Raw genomic sequence first — 18,397 nt, forward strand, 5'->3', positions numbered from 1 at the left:
CTGTGGATCAAGAACCCTTTGTTCTTATTTGTTACTGGAGCCTCGGCAGATGGTGAAATCTTTTTTTGGGGGAAGAGGTCAATAGCAGAATTAACCAAATGATTTTCTGCACATGGAAGCTTTAGATCTCAAAGGTTTGTGTATATTACCACCTTTGAATAATCCTTATAGTGATCTAATAAAAGATTACAGAACCAGCAAAAGGTCCAGTTTTTAGAACTTTGTATTCTTGTATGATGACCACAATCATTCTGCCAGGGTGAGGAAACCCCCCCCTAGAAAATGCCATATCATAACTTATTAATTAGCTATCAGGGGCCTCAATTGGCTGCGATTGGTCATCAGCGCCAATGCTTCAAAGTGTGAGGTCCAAAAGGTCTTCCTTCAGCGTGAGTCTCCCGGGTAAACAACCCCCCTCCTTATCTTTCTACTGGACTGAAAGAAAAGATGACATTCACCCCCCTCCCGCCCCCCATTTTCCTATTTATCATCAACAAAAAGAAGAAAAACGGCCGCAGTTAGGAAGGATGATCATGGATAATTTGGATAAGTTCCAGTAAATTTCTGTGAAGACAATACATGCAAAATATACAGACAGATTGTTTAATTTCTGGAAGCAACGTTAACAGGAAACAAAGAAGGCCTTTTTCTTCTTACCTTACTGGATTTGTGATCTACGTTAAAAGTGGCAATGACACCGTCCGTCAGCTCTCTGCCCTCCCTCAGCACGATGAACTCGGACAAATGATGTGCCAGGTAGGTTTTGCCGGTGCCGCTGGGACCAGACAGAATTATTCGTCTGTGTTCCATCAAGAGTGAAATGTACCGCTGCAGTGTGGGCTTTGGGATCAGAGTTTCAAATACCAGGCAATCCAAACTGTTCTCCAAGACACCTGCGTTAAGAGTCAGATGGAGTTAAAAGTAAGTTTTGTGAGATGGAGACGTCCCTGTGCAGAAACACCGTGCCAGGCGGCTGCTATACGGGCTTCAGCTCAAGTCTGCCCCGTTCACTGAATCAAACACTCAGCCTTCCTATGGCAGGTAACAGACATTTCTGCCAGTTATGCAAGCTGCACCCACTGGGCAGGCTTGCAAAACCCATATATAGGCCGTTTATCATCGTATGTTTTTATATTGTATTTCCGTATGGTTTTACGTCTGTAATATGCCAATTAGTAGGGAGATATACAATGTTATTCTGTGATGATTATTAAATCACTGTTTATTATTATCACAGCTCTATAAATAATAATTATTAAATTATTTATATTATAATTTGTGAAGTGTTCAGACCAATACCCGTGTATTCTGTGATCTCACTGAACTGGGGTACATTTGGGACCATCATCACACTTCTAATGTCCCTTTGCCAGCCTCCTTCTTGTTTATACTTGATAACATTCTTAATTACTCATTACTTGTAGATAGATTTTAAACCACACTTATCTTGATGATTATTCCAAGGGCTTGGCATTGTTCTCTGCAGCGAGATAAAGTGCTTAAATCATAAAGTGCTTGTGCATGTAGTGTTAACTACTAGCTACTGTGTTCGCTAAAACTTATTCTTAAGCTCGGCCCCCCGACCAAATGTACCCCAGTTCAGTGAGATCACAGAATACACGGGTATTGGTCTGAACACTTCACAAATTATAATATAAATCATTTAATAATTATTATTTATAGAGCTGTGATAATAATAAACAGTGATTTACGTCTGTAATGACATTTTATTATGTTTCAATTTTGTTAAATACTCAAAACGGAAAAAGGCACCAAAATCTAATTATTAAGCATTAAATATCAGTACACCACTGTTCAAGTGTTCAAATCACATATGTTCCTCAGAATGCCACACGATAAAATTGTGTGGTAGCCGTCCTCACCGGAACTTTTTAATATGCGATAGATTTGAACTAGTGTGCAATTATTTTGCATAATATAATTTATAAAGTGTCAGTGCTATCAAAAAGGTGGGGAATGAGGCAGACCCGGTTCTAAAGCTAAGTCAACTCTATGCACAGATTATTTTAAAATGTTTGCTTTTTGATATGCGAGTTGAACACTTGAACAGTGGTGTACTGATATTTAATGCTCAATTTTGTTAAAACACCTCTCGAAATACTCCCTTCTCTCCCCGAAATATTTCAAGCATAACATCAACCCCATCTAGAGCAGGCTCTTACTGTTAACAGGCTGAGCATCCTGGGATTTTTCAACCTCCAAACAGGGCCCTAACCATTGCCAGCATAAACCATAATTCATATTAATATCTCACCCGTCTCCACTCTTTCGCTGTGCTTTTAACTAATGGCCCCAAATTCTTGGCAATATTTCACTGCAACACAACGGAGCCGGCACTTTGTGAATTACAAAAACACCCCGAAAAACCAAGAGCAGCAAAAGCGGCACCGCCGAATGTGAAATACAGATTCGATTCGATCACCTTTGATGGTGACCGAAATGGTGGTGTTCTCGCCAACCAAGTAGCCACAGGGTAGCAGCTCCGGCGTCTCGGCACTGTTGGTGCGTCTGATGTCCCCGATACTGTAACCTAGAACGCTGTCCGAATTCAGCCCCAGATGAGTTGCGGGGTCTACATGAATGATGTATTCCTAGGGAGCAAAAGTCAGCTCTCAAATGATCATTTATTTGCTAAACACTTTGAAAATTAACCTTCCGAAACTTAGTCTTATTCTTTACGGTTTTTATTTGTTAAGTTAATTATTGTAAACCGAGTTAACCCATTACTACATTTTAGTAGATATTTTTAACTCACATTTTGTTCTTTGCAAACTGCTGGTCTAAGAGGCTGGAACTATCCAAGTTTAAAGATTTAAAGCTGTATTAAAGACTTCTGGCTGTCCATGAGCAGCTAAAGCGAACAGACACAGTATTACTTACCTTAAACAACCGTCTGACAACACCATCCAACACATCCCACTTCGTCTTGCCACTAACACCGATACAGCCAATTAGGAAAGAGCGTGGTCTGGCATCCTAAAGAGATAAATTAGGAATTAAGATATAGAACAACAAAACACACACAGAACTGGGTACAACTGCCAAGACGGAAGCCGTAGCCTACAGCGGTCGACCTTGAGAATACCGTTGGAAACATCAGGGGCACTTGGAACTTCGATCACGTAGCCGCAGTTCTGCGAAATGAGCTTTGCTTACCTGTCGCTTTCAAGAATCCCTTTCAAGATCTTGATCTTAATGGTAGTGTACATTTGGCCGTTAATAAAAAGTAGTGTAAGCCCTTAGGCCAGACATGGGCGACTCCGGTTCCTCGAGGGCCGGAATCCAATCGAGTTTTCAGGATTTCCCCAATGAATATGTATTGAAAGCAGTGCATGCAAACAGATCTCATGCATATTCATTGGGGAAATCCTGAAAACCTGATTGGATTCTGGCCCTCGAGGACCGGTGTTGCCCATGTCTGCCTTGGGCCCATATTCTATAAAAAGCTCCTTAACTTAGGCGTGAGTAGGTGGCCTATCAGCACCTAAGAGGGAAACACTGTTTAAGAGTTCTTTTAAAAGAGATTTCCAGGTGCTGGAGATCTCGCCTAATGCCACTGTAGGCATGACCAACGCTGAAAGTGATGTGTGTTTGTTTTATTTATAACCCGCTTTTTATAGAGCGGGTCACAAAATAAAACATACACTCAATAAATATTTGACATCCAAACAAAAGCAACCAGCGCTCAGACCTTACAGATCATCAATTCCCATATTTCATACTGCAAAATAAATCTCTCTTCAAAAATTTCTTACAAACACCAAGATTCCCCTACTCGGTTCCATTCCTGTAGGCCCATACAAGAGAACATACTTGCACGCGATATATTCAGTCTCAAACTCTTGACTGGAGGAACAATTTTTTCACGGTGGACGGAACGTCATTTTGGTAATGGGTCATAACACTGAATAGTACCCATCAGACATGCTGGTGCCAAACCATGGACACACAAATAAATCATCGCCAGCAGTTTTTAACAGATACGGTCTTCCAATTTTAGCCAATATAACGTCACATAATATTCCGTCACATGTTCAGTCCTCTTCAAATGAAAAAACGTTCGTACAACCGAATTTTGCACCTCCTGTTAGGCGCACTTCACATCAAAGGTTAGGCCTTGAAAACCCTGGTCTACATTTCCAGTGCCTACCTTTGCTGGAGACGCGATTCTCTCAATGGCACCATCGCATGATTGACTCGCGATCAGTGGCTGTTTTTAAGGCGGCCGCCAACAATGGCCCCATTTAAAGAATCCGGCGCCACCAATGTTTTAGGCGAAAAGGACTTGTGCGCTAATCTCGCGCTAACCAGTGTACTGTAATATATGCACTGTCTCACCCACTGACCACCCCCCAGACATACCCCTTCTGAGAAAAATTCAGAAATATCTTTTAGCACCTGAAAAGGATACAAAGGGGGGACATCTTAAAATAGAAAGCAACCTACCTCCCGCCACTTCATTTCATCCTGAAAGCTGACGACTATTTTAACACGACGGCCTTCCTTTCTCATGGCGCCATCCCCGGTATCATCCAATAGCATGTCTACGAATATAATTAATGTCAGTTATTTCTTCCTTGGATGGCATTCAGTAAGATCCCTATTTTTCTTTCCTTGGAAATACACTTCCCCCTCCGTATTCGTGGGGGTTAGGGGCAGAGCCGGCCCGCGAATATGAAAAAAACAACAATAATATTTGGGCCGGTTCTGCCCCTAACCCCCACTTCCCCCGGCTATTTTAAGCCCTGAAAGCCCTCCCTTATGCTTTACCTGATGGTCTAGTGGGTTTTCAGGCAAGAGAGATCTTCCTACGCTCCTGCCCTGTGCAGATTGCTCACAGGAAATGGCTGCCTTGACCCATTTCCTGTGAGCAATCTGCATGGGGCAGGAGCGTGGGAAGATCGCTCCTGCCTCGAAAACCCGCTAGACCACCAGGTAAGACTTAAGGGGGAGCTTACAGGGCTTAAAATAGCCTGAAAAAAGAAAATAAATGTGTGTTTTTGTTTTTTTTTTTAATCTTTATTCATTTTTAAACTTATAATAAGTGTGATAACATATCCATACAAATAACCATAAATATATCACTTAATAATCAACAATGATACATATAATATTCTCTTATCTCCCCCCCTCTCCACCCTTATCTATCATATAATCAATACTTATACAACATGTAACAATAAAAATACCCTCCCTCCCACCAATTTAAAACCGCGAATATGCGAATCCGTAGATACGGAATTCGCAAATATGGAGGGGGAAGTGTATCATGATTAGTCTTTAAAAATAATTAAATGGATCAAAGCACAATTTCACCCTGAGTGCACAAGTAGGCGAGGTAGCAATGGAAAACATGCAGAGAGAGAAACCAGGTCAAGTGGTTTACATCTGCCAACATTTTCTCTGTTTGTATTTGACGTGGCAACCGTAGGGTACGTCACAGCTGTGGGCTCGCTCTTCAGAACTGCATCCCTCAGGTCCGTAGGGACCACAACTCCAACTCACCAAGACTGCTGGACTCTGTGAGGCCGAGGCTGTGCTGGGAGAGGCCGACGGACTGCCTCGGAGACGACGAGACGGACACCTGGGACTGAGCTCTGGTGCAGCTGCCCTGGTTCTCCGATTTCAGCTGGTCATTCTCGGCTTTCAGTTTCTCAATCTCGCACTGAAGTGTGAACAAGAACCAGAATTGCGTCAGCAACGAGAGCAAGCGTGCGCTCCAGAAGTGAGAATTTTAAACATTCATCGGGCAGCTTAATTAGATACACTTCAAGCTCCTATGGCTGACCTACAAGTGTGTTCATTCTGCTGCCCCTCCATTTGCCCCTGCTCTTCCTGTGGGTACTTTTTTCATGGGAAACACCGTGCTCAGATTTGAAAATGCAATCTGCTGGCATTTCTCCCTCTGATCACCCCACCTTTAAATGCAACTTACACCCTGGGGCGGTGGCGTCCCTCTCCTCCGTCTCCCCTGCCATGCACACGCCCATTTCCCTTTTTAACTTCTCCGGCGTGAGCAGTATGCGCACGTCGGCGTCAGCTCGCCCTTTGCTGTCACTTCCTAGAGTCCCAGAAGTGACGACAGAGAGAGCGCCGATGCCGACGCAGGCAGAAACCTTGCGCCAGGGAAGTAAAAAAGATACAGGAGAAGGCAAGGGGTGGAGAGGAGGAGGGGAGCTGAACCCTTAGGAAGACCGCGCCCACTGCTTATACCATACAGGCTGTCAAAGAAATGTCCTTTAACTGCAGTAAGGAAAGGCCATTTTAAGCAGATAAATCTACCCTCAAAACTGCTACAGTGGTATCTTGGATTACGAGCACAATCCGTTCCAGGAGCATGCTCGTAATCCAAAATGCTCGTTTATCAAAAGCGAGTTTCCCCATAGGAAATAATGGAAACTTGCTTTGATAGGTCTCGAGAGAACGTGAACTCTCAGGCCTTGAGCATGCGCACATGCTCAAGGCCCAGCACAGGAGGCAGATCTTCGGGCACCGGCAGGACATGCTGGTGCCGGTGCTGGTGCGGAGGCTACACTGAAGTAAGAAGAGGGTTCGGGTGGGTTGGGGGAACCTCAGGTCGTGGCGGGGGGTGCCGGTTAGCGGGGGGAGGGCGCTCGCAAATCGAGGCGCGCTCAGTTTCCAAGGCGCCGATTTTGCAAATGTTTTGCTCGTCTTGCAAAACACTCGCTAACCGGTGCACTCGTAAACCGAGGTACCACTGTATTTACCTTTGTAAATTGTCCTCAAAGGGGGATGACTATTTCAGCCCTTCAGTATGGAACAGAGCTCAAATCTCCGTTCCCACCAATCACGTGATCTGGCCCATGCAAGCATGAGCCTGTGCCTCGATGTTATCAGTACAAAACAAATCCTTTTTCCCCTGAAAGTTGTCCCCAGTCCACAATTAACCAAATTTCAGTAACATGTTCCCCCCCCCCCCCCAAGGCGGCTGTGTGCCCGTGTCCAAAAAACGTGGCACTGTCTTTAAGAAGAGGCAGTTGAGGCCTCTTTCTCACCCACCTGCATTCTGTTCATGGCCTCCCGCAGCTGGTCAAGCTGATGAGCTGAGCTCAAGGCCTCCAGACGAATGTCCGTCAGTTTCATCTCCTTGTCCCGCAGCTCACTGCGCAGCTGCAGCACGCTCTCCGCCTCGCTCTCCGTGCAATCAGAAATGCTGCAGAAAGATTCAAAACCCAAACAGAGGCTTCGTGACTAGCTCCCAAGGGGCTCAAACGATTCCATCAACATTATATTCACTCAGCATACGCTGGGGCAGGAATTACTTGGGAATATTGGGTGGTGAAATGAACGTTCAATAGACCGATACAGCAGGACTTGATTGTTGCAATCCTGGGGTGAATGAGTGAAGCTCAGATTTATACTGCTAAAATGGAGGGAGCTACACAGGCATTCGTGTGAGCATGAGGGAAAAAAATAGTCAAAACAGCAGATCAGCTTTTCATTTGTGTCTTCTGCCTCTACAACAACAATCTGACTTTGGTTGCTTCACGTTAGCTGATCTGCTGTTTTGACTGTCATCTTGGATTTTGCTGCCCGCCTGCCCTCTTGTTTTTTGGGATAAGCAGGGGAGATGCAGGCACACTTGTTAGTGAAGAACACGCTACACACCATTCCCCCCACCCTCTTCATAACTCTCCAAACAGTGGCGTAGTAAGGGGGGAGGGGCAGTCCGCCATGGGCATAGTCTTAGGGGGTGTCGTCGTCCCCCCCCGCCGCCCATGTGCACCCCTTTTCTGGTACCTGCTTGATTTTCCTGGCGTGAACAGTATTACAAACTTGCTGCCCGCATCGGTGTCGGCTTTCTCTGACATCACTTCCGGGTCCCACTCCTAGGAAGTGACATCAGAGGGAAAACAGACATGACACGGGCAGCAAGATTGTAATGCTGCCCATTCCTTAGGCAAATTAAAGAGATACAGGGAAAGGGCACCACACCCTCGCGATGCCTCCACATTATCTTACAGATCACTCTCCACATACATAGCCCCCCTCCCTCCCCCCACGCAAACCTGCAAGGACATAACACATACGGATCAGTAAGGCACAAAATATTCCTGAAGTTGCCATGAAAAGGTTAACGTGTATATATAACGTATATTCTTTCATTTGTGTAATCTAAGCATTAAAAAAAAAATTACTTGAGTATTGCATTCAATTCTGGTCTCCTTAACTGAAGAAAGATATAGCGGCTCTAGCAAAGGTTCAAAGAGCGACCAAGATGGTAAAGGAGATGAACTCCTCTCGTATGAGGAAAGACTAAAACGGTTAGGGCTCTTCAGCTGAGGGGAGATAGGATTGAAGTCTACAAAATCCTGAGTGGAGTAGAACGGGTACAAGTGGATCGATTTTTCACTCCATCAAAAATTACAAAGACTAGGGGGACACTCGATGAAATTACAGGGAAATACTCTTAAAACCAATAGGAGGAAATATTTTTTTAAATCAGAGAATAGTTAAGCTCTGGAATGCGTTGTCAGAGGATGTGGTAAGAGCGGATAGCGTAGCTGGTTTTAAGAAAGCTTTGGACAAGTTCTTGGAGGAACAGTCCATAGTTTGTTATAGAGAAAGACATGGGGGAAGCCACTGCTTGCCCTGGATCAGTAGCATGGAATATTGCTACTCCTTGGGTTTTGGCAAGGTACTAGGGACCTGGATTGGCCACTGTGAGAACGGGCTACTGGGTTTGATGGACCACGGCCAAGCTCATCTTCGCTAAAAGTAAATTTGACCATGTCTCCCCGCTCCTGGCTAAGCTCCACTGGCTTCCGATAATCGCCAGGGTCCACTATAAATGCGCCTGTTTAACTTTCAAAATCCTATACGGTATCCTCCCTCCCTTTATCCCTCTTTCTTGGAATTCCTCAAACCCTAATAACACCAGATCCTCCCAGAAATTAAAACTATCCTTCCCCTCGCTAAAAGGCATTTCCCACACAGGAAAGCTAGGGACCTCCCTCCACTTCAAAATCACTGAGCTCTAGAACAACCTTACCTCCCCTCTTCGGAACTTGAGCTCTCTCCAGGTTTTCCGCAAACATCTGAAAACCTGGCTTTTCTCAAAAAAATGTAAGTCTCCCTCCAACTTAGGAATCAAGGAAACTCTTATATCTTGGCATCCCAAGTCCTCTAAATTTTCTTCACACTTCTACCTCTAACCCTCTGTTGTAGTTCCTTCCTATTTCTCCTACTGTAAACCGCGTCGAGCTCTACGAACGTGGAGATGATGCGGTATACAAACCTAAGGATTAGATTAGATTAGATTAGATAGCGGATGCTGCGGATGGGCAGACTGGATAGGCCATTTGTCCTTTATCTGCCATCATGTTTCTCTTTTTCTATAACCATAAAGCTCTATGACCTCACAATGCAGGTGTAAAGAGCCTTAGCCTATAGGAAGAGGAGATGCAAATGTTAAGAGCCTTAGCCAATAGGGAGAGGAGGAGATAGCACTTCTACCTCTAACCCTCTGTTGTAGTTCCTTCCAATTTCTCCTACTGTAAACCGCGTCGAGCTCTACGAACGTGGAGATGATGCGGTATACAAACCTAAGGATTAGATTAGATTAGATTAGATTGTCTGACCCAGTAAGGCTATTCTTGTGTTCTTATGTACATATCAGGGATCCAGTTAGATATCCTAAACCAGTGAAGGCACAGAACCGTCTGAGCCTGCCACTTACATTTTCAATTCATTTGATCACCTGTTTCCAACCTTACGTTCTTCTGTAAGGGGAAAGATGAAGTAGGAGGCTTAAATTAATTCTGTAAAACAGAGCTCTGTCTGTGTTTTTCCACTAGCTTAATCTCACCGAATAGCTGGAGTGAAAGTTTAATTGTGACAAATATTTTTGACTGCGCAGCTTCCAGACTAAATTCGTTTTGGCCCAGAGGATCAGTTCAGATGTTCAAATTCCATCAATGTTGCCAGTGATAGAAGAAAATAGTGATCTGTATATGGGGGTGCAGGTGGGAGGTGTTCTGCTCAGTGCTGGGGGTAGATAAGGCTTGGGGGGGGGGCCATGGTGGCAGCAGAAGCTATATGAAGCTTGGGAGGACATGTGGCTGTCAAGCAAAGTAACTACTGTATGGAGGTAGCTCTTCAAGGGAAAATGTATTATAAAGAACATAAGAACATAGGAATAGCCTTACTGGGTCAGTCCAAAGGTCCATCAAGACCAGTAGCCCATTCTCACGGTGGCCAATCCAAGTCACTACAGTACCTGGCCAAAACCCAAGGAGTAGCGACATTCCAGAATCCCAAAGATTAGCAAGATTCCGGAACCCCAAATAGGAGCAAACATTTCATGCAGAATCCCCCAAAGAGTACTAAGATTCCAGAATCCCATAGAGTAATAAGATTCTAGAATCTCAAAGAGTGACAACATTCCATCTACTGATCCAGGGCAAGCAGTGGCTTCCCTCATGTCTTTCTCAATAACAGACTATGGACTTTACCTCCAGGAAATTGTCCAAATCCTTCTTAAAACCAGCTACGCTCTACGCTCTTGCCACAACCTCTGGCAATGCATTCTCTGAGTGAAAAAATATTTCCTCCTATTGGTTTTAAAAGTATTTCCCTGTAACTTCATAGAGCGCCCCCTCGTCTTTGTAAATCTTGATGCAGAGAGAGAAAAAAAAAAATATATCGATCCACTTGTACCTGTTCTCCACTCAAGCAGCCATATGGGGTAAAGACCTAGAAAAACTAATTGCACAAACAAACAACTATGAAGAATTCAGGAAACACCTAAAAACCTACCTATTCTTGAAATACCTAGGCAACGAACTGGAACATCAACCCCCCCCCCCCGTAACATCATCACATACCTGATCATGCAAACTGTCAAACCCAACCCCTAACCACTAACTATGAACACTCTATTCAATTTACGGAACATTTCTACTTCTGTGCAAATAGCTGGGCACTTCCTAGCCTTGCAACACACAAACTGTTGCTAACATTATTAATATTATCAAATGTATACTACCATACTCTTTAATCCATTGTACGAGATGTATACTGCTATACTCTTTAATCCAATGTACGTAAAGTTTCCCTTTATTGTATTGAGATATACACTGCTATACTCTTTAATTCATTGTACGTAAAGTTTCCCTTTATTGTATTTACATTTTCTTTCATTGTATTCACAGTTCTTTATTGTAAACCGCCTAGAAGTCGCAAGATAGCTGGCAGTATATAAAAATAAAGTTATTATTATTATTATTATTATTATTTTGTAGACTTCCATCCTATCTCCTCTCAGCCTCTCTTTTCCAAGCTGAAGAGCCGTAACTTTTCTAGTCTTTCCCTCATACGAGAAGAGTCCCACCCCTTTATCATCTTATGCTTATTCAAGGCAGCTCAAGTGACCCGGCAGAGGATGGAAAAGTCTGATGTTTGTTTGGGCATAGCTTTTACAAAATTCCCATGTCTTATGAAAATGCAAACTTGGCATGTCTGTTGTATACAAATGCCTGACAAATATCTCACAGTATGACTCTGAAAGGGAACCAACCGCTAGACCTTCAAGGATTCCATCTGAAACAAGTATCTCATTGAAAGCGTCAAGAAAACTTTTCAGCACTTAGCACTAGTCTATCAAATTCATCTCTGTAAGGGAAAAAACCTGTATTGCATTCCTGAGTCTACAGACAGCTACAAAGATACCCCACCCAAGATTCTTTGTAAGCTTTTGACTTGCCGCCGCCAGGGTGAGTCTCTTTAGGTCTAAACATGTCGCGCCAGTAGATAAGACTACTTTACACAAAGGATAGTGAGCCACAAACTAAACAGATCGGCTTAGGAAAAAAAAAAAAACCCAACCTAGAACAGAGCTCTCATAACAAAGGCAGAGAAACGGAGCACTCGTGACAGACATATCGTGATCCATTTTCACACAGACTGTGGCCACTTTTGGCTTCCATATTTTGCACCTGTCAGTTTGTGTAGGCGGACAAAGACGGCAAAACAGGAAATGGTTTTACACCTTCCTCGTACACACATCCCTTGGAAGGCTAATTTGCAATCCAGTTGAAGTATGCCAGCTTGTAAAAACTTGTGCTTTTTTCATCTGCGCAGACTAACGCAGTTTTCAAGCAGGCCAGTCTAGGTGTGATAATCCGCTTTAATCCAGCTAGATCACTCTGAAAGCTGTCCAAAAGGTAATCCTAGGATTAAGAGTCTACAACGTAAGCCTTCTACACGGAACTTGTATGCGCGTACGCTTATAAAGTACTGAAAGAACCCAGACAATCACTAACTCCACCGCTAGCTTACATTACAGAATTTTATTTGCAAGAAACCAAAGAAAGCATTTCAGTTGGTCAGCAATGCATCCCGCTAATACCAAGAATCATTTTTTCCATTAAGCTGAGAAATTTCATTGGTGAAAACATGGCAGCCATGTATTTTTAAAACTGTACAGTGCATGCTTACCCTGTTTGCAAACAGTTGGCAGGTCGTGAAAGTGTTATACATGCTTTAATACTTACAGAGAGCTGGAAAGGGAGCTCCTCATTGCTTGGGTGGAAAGTGCTGAGCCGTTGTGCATTAACTTTGGCGAGGAAGGCAAGGAAGAGTCTGTCATCTCCTCGATGTCAGAGTGAGACGATGCGGATTTGGGGGATTTCTTTTTACCAAATGCTTGTTTGAAGGAACTTCGTAACTGAAAAGCAAAGAGGTATTTTAAATGGACCAGAAAGCGGCAAAAGACAGCTACGCGAAACACAAAACACACACATGGTATACATGAACGACAAACATGGATGCAGACGTTTATTTTTAAGAGAAAGGTTAATGGAAGTCTTTTTTCCTTGCCGTTACAAGCGAAGGCAGATTTAACAAAACGGCTGCATTTGCATTCTCTTCGTTTTAGGGTCTTTTAGCTCCTTATATTAGCGTTACCACAAGGCTTGGAGAGAACACGAATGAGGTTACTGATAAGTGTGGGGTTAGTAGTCTGGGTGAATGGGTTAGTTTGGTATCTGTATTTTAAAATAGGTCCTTCTTACCTCATTGACCTGCCAGATGAAGAGCAAGTGGAGAAAAAAGGAGGGTGGGGGGAAGGAAAAAAGACAAAATTTAACAGATAAAGCCAGTGATGGAGTGGAGGAGGGAAGCACAAGATTTCTAGGACAAAAATGACTGGATAACAAGATACACAGAATAAAATGTATACACACACCGATCAACCCTGAACCCTTTGAGGGTAGAGGGTCACAGAGACTATGTGACATAGTGAGTACAAACAGATTTTCACACGATACCATGCAAAACATTATGAACCTATAACCGCTGTTGCTCTTCTCTCGCTCCTTTCTAAGTCAGACTGTACTTTCAGTGTTCATTTCTATCCATTTAGCTGAGCCCTCCACTTTTGGGGGTTCACTCAGGGGTCGATGCCTGTGTGCATGGCTTCTAACACGAATGTCCTTGGTCTTTCACAAACCTTTGCTCCCGCTGGTCTTCGGCAGTGGGACGGTATATTAAAAGGAATTGCAAACAAGGCTGCATTCCCTGACCCACTTCAAACACATAAATGGGATTTAATGGCCTTTCAGCCTGTCGTACAAAACTTTCATCTACTCGATAACCCCTACGAGCCGATACACTTTCCACTTTCCTATGTAGTGCTTGGAGTTCTTTTCCAATATGTGATAATATTTAAAAATTGTAAACTGCTTAGATTGCATTGTAAGCTTGCGGTATATCAAACAGAATAAATATGTAAATTGAAATGTACAGGGAAGAGTGGCTTGTGTCACTGGGCCACTCCCGATACTAAGACAAAGCAGTGCAGAGCACAAAACCAGTGTCACTGAGGCCCCACTAAATCCTTATAGCATTTAATAACATTTTGACCCTGAAATTGAATGTCAGCCCTAATCTGAGTCTTGCTTGACTGCTGGAAAGTATGATTTATTTTTATTTATTTTAGTATTTATATACTACTTATAGCCTAAGTGGTTTACATTCAGGTACAGTAAAACCATGGATTGCAAGTAACTTGGTTTGCAAGTATTTTGCAAGACAAGCAAAACATTTGATTAAATTTTAACTTGATATACAAGCAAAGTCTTGCAATACAAGCACATACAGAATACATACATCGCAACTGAGCCGATGGTTCTTCTCCCTCTGACACTGCAAGAGTGTAGTGACTGTTCTAAATGAGCAAAGTCTTGCAATACGAGTACATACAGTATACACGCATCATATCATCACAACTGAGCCAATGGTTCTTCTCTCTTTGACGCTGCGAGAGTGTAACGACTGTTCTATACGAGTGAGGTCTTGCAATACAAGCACATACAGTATACATACATCGCAACTGAGCCGATGGTTCTTCTCCCTCTGACACTGCAAGAGTGTAGTGACTGTTCTAAATGAGCAAAGTCTTGCAATACGAGTACATACAGTATACACGCATCATATCATCACAACTGAGCCAATGGTTCTTCTCTCTTTGACGCTGCGGGAGTGTAACGACTGTTCTATACGAGTGAGGTCTTGCAATACAAGCACATACAGTATACATACATCGCAACTGAGCCGATGGTTCTTCTCTCTTTGACGCTGCGGGAGTGTAACGACTGTTCTATACGAGTGAGGTCTTGCAATACAAGCACATACAGTATACATACATCGCAACTGAGCCGATGGTTCTTCTCCCTCTGACACTGCAAGAGTGTAGTGTCTGTTCTAAATGAGCAAAGTCTTGCAATACGAGTACATACAGTATACACGCATCATATCATCACAACTGAGCCAATGGTTCTTCTCTCTTTGACGCTGCGGGAGTGTAACGACTGTTCTATACGAGTGAGGTCTTGCAATACAAGCACATACAGTATACATACATCGCAACTGAGCCGATGGTTCTTCTCTCTTTGACGCTGCGGGAGTGTAACGACTGTTCTATACGAGTGAGGTCTTGCAATACAAGCACATACAGTATACATACATCGCAACTGAGCCGATGGTTCTTCTCCCTCTGACACTGCAAGAGTGTAGTGTCTGTTCTAAATGAGCAAAGTCTTGCAATACGAGTACATACAGTATACACGCATCATATCATCACAACTGAGCCGATGGTTCTTCTCTCTTTGACGCTGCGGGAGTATAACGACTGTTCTATACGAGTGAGGTCTTGCAATACAAGTACATATAGTATTTTGTATTAAAGTTTTGGGGTTGTGGAACGAATCGTCTGAGTTTCCATTATTTCCTATGGGGAAATTTGCTTTGATGTACAAGTGCTTTGGATTACAAGCATGCTTCTGGAACGAATTATGTTCACAAACCAATGTTTTACTGTATTCAAGTATTTTTCTCTATCTGTCCCAGTGGGCTTCCACTCTACCTAATATACCTGGGTCAATGGGGGATTAAGTGACTTGCCCAGGGTCACAAGGAGCAGCATGGGATTTGAATCCACAACCTAAGGATGCTGAGGCTGTAGCTCTAACCACTGCACCACACACTCCCAACTGACATTCAAAACCAGTACTCAGAATAACTAACAAGGCAAGTTAGCACAGCTGTTTCCGGAGTCCTGCTTGCCCAGACAGTTACCTGAGCACCAAACTCCTCAGATTTTCAGTAGCACTAGTTGGCTCAACGTCACTGAAAATCCAGGGATTGCTCAGTCAGCATCTTGGCTGACATGGGACCCTCACAAATTGTTTTTAAAACAGGATTATGTTACAGAAAGGAAGCAAAACTAATTCTATGCAAGCATGAGAAAGTGTGGTGCAGTGGCTAGAGCCATGCCCTTAGCACCCTGAGGTTGTGGGTTCAAATCCCATACTTCTTGTGACCCTGGGCAAGTCCACACTCCAGGCACACTCCACACTGGGCAAGTCCACACTTCAGGCTTCTTCTGAGCCTGGGCAAGTCACTTAATCCCTCATTGTCCCAGGTAGATTAGATAGAGTGTGAGCCCACCAGGACAGACAGGGAAAATTGCTTGAGTGCCTGACTGTAAACCACTTAGGCTATAAGTGGTATATAAGTATTTACATTAAAAAAAAAAATAATGCTTACTATTACTTTGGACTGGTAATTTGCACCAGAGAAGCAGCAAAGAGTCCTAAAGATGGAACAAGCAACCATCAGGAAAAGGTGGCAGCAATGGGACACCAACAGGACCCCCCGGTGCACATGTAATATATACATTTTCCTTGGCATATGTTGGTATGTTCTTTGCACTTATAATGGTTCAATGTTTAAAATTTAAAATAGTCCAATGTTTTCATATGATCTTTAAACAAAGCAGATATATTTTTTTGCATAGAGAGATCTGTGTATAATTATATATGAGTGTCATAACATTACCCCCTATAATTGACAGGTGGGCTTCCCACCCCACTTCCCTTGTAGGTGCCCTGAAGTCACATGACAAGAGACTCTTTTATATCAGTGTCTGACATAACTGTGGTCACGCAAATATGGCAAAGGCATGCACAGCCTACACCAGGGATCTCAAAGTCCCTCCTTGAGGGCCGCAATCCAGTCGGGTTTTCAGGATTTCCCCAATGAATATGCATTGAAAGCAATGCATACACATAGATCTCATGCATATTCATTGGGGAAATCCTGAAAACCCGACTGGATTGCGGCCCTCAAGGAGGGACTTTGAGACCCCTGGCCTACACTATTCTGTAAATAACACGTCTAAGAATTGACCAATCACTTACGCATCGAATCCGCATTAAATCAATTTCAATCCAAGTTAAAAACGTTCTTGTTCCAGGACAATAACTGTCCTTTTAAGGACTAAAACAAGGCTTTGTAGTTTTTACCCTCACCTATTGTTTTTTCCTTTTTTTGTGCTCTTTTCTCCAAAGATTGTAGTTCTTGCCCTCCTTTTTCCCACTTGTTTGAAGTAAGTCTATATGTCACATCATGTGTTCCACTAATATATCCTGGTATTGTTTAGTATCTCTGATCTTTAATTTATTTTTATGGTATTTTTTTATTGTACATTGCCTAGAAGTTTGATTAAGCGGTATAAAATTTTTTAAATAAACTTGAAACTAAGAGTCAGCTCCGTCCCTTAAGCATGCCCTTATAGAATATACTTATGGCCTCTTTTACAAAGCCGTGCGGTAACAGTCCCAAGCCCTTTAAATCTCTATGGGCTTCGGGGCTGTTAGTGCGACTTTGTGAAAGAGGCCGTTCGTCTCTTTGCTGCCACTCATGCGTGTAAATGCACACTTACCTGCAAAAAAGTGTAAATGCAAGCATGTAATTAAGAATTACCCTCAATATGCAAATGAACCAGATCCCTAGACTGGGGCAGACACCGGTATCGGATCAACGCTTCCTTGGGGATAACCCAGGAAGCCTCACTTTTTTGGTGGTTCTTGGAACTGGAGTGGCCTGTGTTTGGGGTGAATTTTGCAATGATCTTACCCAGTTCTTTCTTTTCTTCTTTTTAGAATCGCTCTCCATGTTGCTGCCGATGCTGGAATGGCTGGTGGTGCTGTTCACGCTGGACACGCTGTCGGAGGAATGCTGCCTTCGGATCCGCAGATCAGCTGACTGTGGTGTAGTGTTACCTAGCAGAAAACAGATAAAAACATATTCCCTCAGATCACAAAAGCTGTAACTTTCATTCGGAAATCTAACCACAAGAGAAATATCAATGTACAATGAGTCACTTTGATTTTAGGGCAATTTCTATTGGAGAGGTGTGTGCAGGAAGGCGTGGCCTAGTGGTTAAAGCTACAGACTCAGCACCCTGAGGATGTGGGTTCAAATCCCTCATTGCTCCTTGAGACCCTGGGCAAGTCCATCCAAAACAACAAAATCGAAATAGCACCAAAGGTTCCAGAAAAGAAATGAAGCAGCAAAAGAACAAAAAGATTGTGGAACAAAAGATCAGATGCACCAGTTTGTAGTTTAATAAGCGTCCAAGTAATTTAAAACAATAATCTTAAAAATAAAAATCCAGAAAGGGTGTTTTCAGTCACAAGTGACCCACAGGATAGAAACCAAATAGTGTATACAATAAAAATGATCCTTTTCTCAGGGGTCTTATAATAACTTTATTTTTTTTATACCGCCAACGCCCAAAGAGTTCTAGACGGTTCACAAAGAAAGAGGACTGAAAAATTCAGTGATGAAACAGAACACATAAGAAGCAGGGTACAATATATTTATTTATTTATTTCGATTTCTATCCCGTTCTCCCAGAAGCTCAGAACAATCGTTTGAAAACAGACTAGTCATGACAACAAATAGGTTACAGCAGACAATAACGGAGCTTATTCTAGAGACCAGACTGGTCATAGCGAAGAGTACCAGGAGAAGTCTATTGAGAAGTCAGTTTTTAATGGCCCGATTGCTC

The 18,397-nt window shown here is 43.1% G+C and overlaps 1 protein-coding gene across 10 annotated transcripts in view; it reads right to left on the reverse strand.

The window, feature by feature from the left end:
* NAV2 (neuron navigator 2) overlaps nt 1-18,397 on the reverse strand; it is a 268,615-nt gene that overhangs the window by 12,632 nt on the left and 237,586 nt on the right. For 8 of the 10 annotated variants that reach the window (XM_033928185.1, XM_033928184.1, XM_033928183.1 and 5 more), the window contains 9 exons: nt 17,461-17,606; nt 13,056-13,064; nt 12,537-12,709; nt 7,042-7,195; nt 5,527-5,686; nt 4,468-4,565; nt 2,902-2,997; nt 2,444-2,612; nt 658-893 (listed from right to left, as the gene is read on the reverse strand). In XM_033928185.1, the coding sequence (XP_033784076.1) occupies nt 658-893; nt 2,444-2,612; nt 2,902-2,997; nt 4,468-4,565; nt 5,527-5,686; nt 7,042-7,195; nt 12,537-12,709; nt 13,056-13,064; nt 17,461-17,606 (1,241 nt within the window). The remainder of the gene's footprint in view (nt 1-657; nt 894-2,443; nt 2,613-2,901; nt 2,998-4,467; nt 4,566-5,526; nt 5,687-7,041; nt 7,196-12,536; nt 12,710-13,055; nt 13,065-17,460; nt 17,607-18,397) is intronic. The other 2 variants (XM_033928182.1, XM_033928178.1) reach the window with 1 other exon arrangement.

This window comes from Geotrypetes seraphini, chromosome 19 (genome assembly GCF_902459505.1).
Source record: "Geotrypetes seraphini chromosome 19, aGeoSer1.1, whole genome shotgun sequence".
Lineage (NCBI taxonomy): Eukaryota > Metazoa > Chordata > Amphibia > Gymnophiona > Dermophiidae > Geotrypetes > Geotrypetes seraphini.